At 36.8% G+C, this 3,706-nt stretch overlaps 1 protein-coding gene across 1 annotated transcript; it reads left to right on the top strand.

The window, feature by feature from the left end:
* The first annotated feature begins 2,444 nt into the window (after window positions 1–2,444).
* Window positions 2,445–3,423, top strand: LOC110804089 (histone H2B). The gene has a single exon (XM_022009653.2). It carries the CDS (start codon window positions 2,596–2,598, stop codon window positions 3,205–3,207), a length of 612 nt encoding a protein of 203 aa, XP_021865345.2. The 5' UTR covers window positions 2,445–2,595; the 3' UTR covers window positions 3,208–3,423.
* The last annotated feature ends 283 nt before the right edge of the window (window positions 3,424–3,706 follow it).

Below are 3,706 nucleotides of genomic sequence, written 5' to 3'. Positions count from 1 at the left end.
GGGTCGGTCAGGTTGGGTTGTAAAAAATCATTTTCGAGTTCAGGTTGAATCGGTTCGGTCACTTTCGAGTTCCAGTTTATAAATGCTTGTCCAAAACCCATAAATTTTGGGTTCGGGTCGACCCAAGGGGTTGAGAGATTTTAAAATGCGCATTATATTTTAATTAATTTAGGTGATAAATGTACAAAATATGGGCACAAATTAACAAAGTTTCCTATACAAATTTATATTTAGTCAAATTCAACCATAAAATGGCGTATAATTAAAATCAAAATCATATTACACACAACAATAGTAAAAACGTGTTTATTATGCTTAAATTTTCTCATAATCTCATTTATTACTATAAATACAATGATTTTCAATCAGTCGGGTCCAAAACGGGTTCGGTCGGGTTTTGACCCATTACTTTTCGGGTTGCTCGGGATCGGATAAAATTGGGTTACGGGTCACAAAATCTTGTTCAAGGCCCAGTATTTTCGGGCCGCGTTCGGGTCGGGTCGATTTTTGACAGGTCTACTTGTTCTTGACGGTCACATTGTTCAGCTCCATATCTATAATCGATGCACAACCTCATTCTCCCATCCTTCTTCTTAACAAACAGCACGAGAGATCCCCGTGGTGATGCTCTAGGCCTAATATACCCCTTATCAAACAACTCTTGCAACTGTGTCTTCAATTCGCTCATTTCAGGAGGTGCCATTCTATATGGTGCTTTGGATATAGGTGTCGTTCCAGACTTCCAGGAACTAAGTCTATAGTGAATTCAACGGCTCTAGTAGGTGGCATACCTGAAATCTCACTAGGGAACACATCCAAGAATTCATTCACAATTGGAACATCCTCGATCTTTACCCCAACCTCTTTACTCACATCTAGGCATCTAGCACACTATAGAAAAATAGTTCACACCCCTTCTTAAGCAATTTCCTCACTTGCACTGCAGAGATCACCCCAAAGTCCTTGGACTTCTCAAAACACCCATATGAGATCAACTTCCCAGTAGGGTTCCTTCAATTTACTTGATGAATTTCACAGTCTATCTTGGCTTTGTACGAACTTAGCCAATCCATCCCCATAATTACATTTAGATCCCCAAACTATATTATATCAGATTAGAATGAAAAGTGCAGTCTTTTATCTTCAAAGGCAAGTTCTTAAACAATTTGGTACACCTTAAGGTTACACCAGTAGGCATACTAATAGGTAAATCAATCACCTCAAAATCTACTAACTTCAAACTTTTAACAACAAAGGACGAAACAAAAGAATAAGTTGCCCCCGAATCAAACAATGTTTTAACTAGCACAAAGTTAATAGAGAAAATACCAGAAACTACGTCAGCAGAACGTTCAACTTCATTTCGGCTCATCACGAACAATTTGCCCGAGCCTATTGGAATTAAGTAAGGCTCCGTTCGATTGGAATTATTTTGACTGAACTAAACTTAACTAAACTTAACTGAACTTATCTGAACTTATCCGAACTTAACTTAACTTATCTGAATTTATCCGAACTTAACTGAACTTATCTGGACTTACATTGTTTGAAAAATACTTATTTTGTCTGAAATAAACTTATTTATGTGTAAAAATGTCTAAAAAAAACTTATTTTTGATGAACTTATATCATTTGAACTTATCAAAATTTAACTGAACTTATCTGAATTTATTTTGTCTGAAATAAATCAAAATAAGTCAAACAAAATAAAAGATAAAAAGTATGTCAAGCTAGTAAAAAATAAAGAGAAAAAAGGAGAAGGATGAGAGAAATTATTTTTCACTCGTATGATCTTAGACATTTACCCCAATCTTTACTAATATATTAAAAGGTGTTGTGAATAAAGTTTATGTGTCACATAGAACTCTCCTACTTAGGCCACGTCATCCACTCACCAAGGTTATGTAATATTATACACAACCAAAAATCAATACAATAAGGCTTGAACACAAGAACCTCCAGTTTGGAGAATAACTCTCATTACCATCTTAACCAACCACTAATTGTTGTTTATTCATGTACATTAATTTATAAATGCATGTAAACATGAAGTCTAAAACAACTAAATCTTTACGTTTTTATTTCATATGGACTTTATTGGAATGAAAATAACAATTAAAACATTAGGAAAACCAAGAACTAAACATGATATCATAAGTCTCATAAGCATCAAATATATAAATGTCCGGCATGTAATTTGGTGTTTATTAATTTGAATGACTTAGCTCCATTAGACAATAAATTAAACGAATTATAAGATAATCTAATTGAAAAATTATTTCGCATGATAAATGAGTACGTGGTGTACATGTATAGTTGATGAATTTAATGAATCTTTTCACTTTTATACATGGACTACATATATTTTGGTCAAACATATAGATCTGACAAAAAATCTCAAAATTTAATTATTCAAAGTGGCAACCAGAGCCATCGCCCGGGCCAAACATTAATTTGAGATGAAATTTAGAAAATCCAAAATTTCCCACCAAATCCAAAACCCACAAATCCTTCTCCGCTTGTCCGCTTCCGTAACAGCCGTTGATAATATTCCCGCCTTTTAACTATCCAGCGTGATCTCTCAAGGCCACGTCAATGATCCGTGCGCGATTCAACCGACCAATAACCATCCACCTCTTCAACCTATATAATAAATCCTCCGCAATTAGTATTTCATCACACATTTCAATCTACATTCTCTCTCCTCTACTTTTAAACAAACTCCCTAAAACTCTCTCACTTTCTCTCTCATCAATAACCATGGCACCAAAGGCGGAGAAGAAGCCTGCCGAAAAGAAGCCCGCGGAGGAGAAGAAGGCCGCCGCCGCCGAGAAAGCTCCGGCTGAGAAGAAGCCAAAGGCCGGCAAGAAGCTTCCTAAGGAAGCCGGAGCTGCCGCTGGAGACAAGAAGAAGAAGAGACACAAGAAGAGCGTCGAGACTTACAAGATCTACATCTTCAAGGTTCTCAAGCAAGTTCACCCTGACATCGGAATTTCTAGCAAGGCGATGAGCATCATGAACAGCTTCATCAACGACATCTTCGAGAAGCTCGCTCAGGAATCCGCCAGACTTGCCCGCTACAACAAGAAGCCTACCATCACTTCCCGGGAGATTCAGACTGCTGTCAGGCTTGTTCTTCCCGGTGAACTCGCTAAGCACGCTGTCTCTGAAGGAACCAAGGCGGTTACTAAATTTACCAGCTCTTAAATGTTTTGATTTCAATGTTTTTAGGGTTTGTAAACAGTTGGATATGGGGAAATTGAAAAGAAATTTGAAGGTATTGGTGGATTTTGGTTTGTAAAATTTACTCAAGCTTGGTTGTTTAGATTAGTAAATGTTAGGATTTTAGGGTAATGTTGATGTTTGTTGAAATTGCCGTTGTTCTGTTTGCAGTAATTGAAATGATCAGAATAATTTTCTTTATATGGATCCTATCTCTCCGTTTGAATTGATTTTAAATAGTTTCTGTCTTGAATTGGTCTTGAGTTCCATCATATTGGTAGTCTACTGCTGCATAACATATTAAACTCCGTAGATTATGAATTTGATCATGTTTTCAATCACTTGGTAAAAGCAAATCATGCTGCTATGAAGCATGATTTCTGCAGACTTTACTTGTGCTAGGCAGGGTGAGATACCTGGAGTATCCAGCTACTGCTAGGTGAAACACTACAACTAAGGCGGAGAATGTTGATCTAACACTACA

The sequence above is a fragment of the Spinacia oleracea genome, chromosome 6 (genome assembly GCF_020520425.1).
Source record: "Spinacia oleracea cultivar Varoflay chromosome 6, BTI_SOV_V1, whole genome shotgun sequence".
Taxonomy (NCBI): domain Eukaryota; kingdom Viridiplantae; phylum Streptophyta; class Magnoliopsida; order Caryophyllales; family Amaranthaceae; genus Spinacia; species Spinacia oleracea.
This window is presented reverse-complemented; position numbering and strand designations above follow the sequence as displayed.

What these genes read in the sequence shown, in the direction of transcription:
- LOC110804089 (XM_022009653.2), top strand. Translation starts at nt 2,596, where the DNA reads ATGATCCGTGCGCGATTCAACCGACCAATAACCATCCACCTCTTCAAC.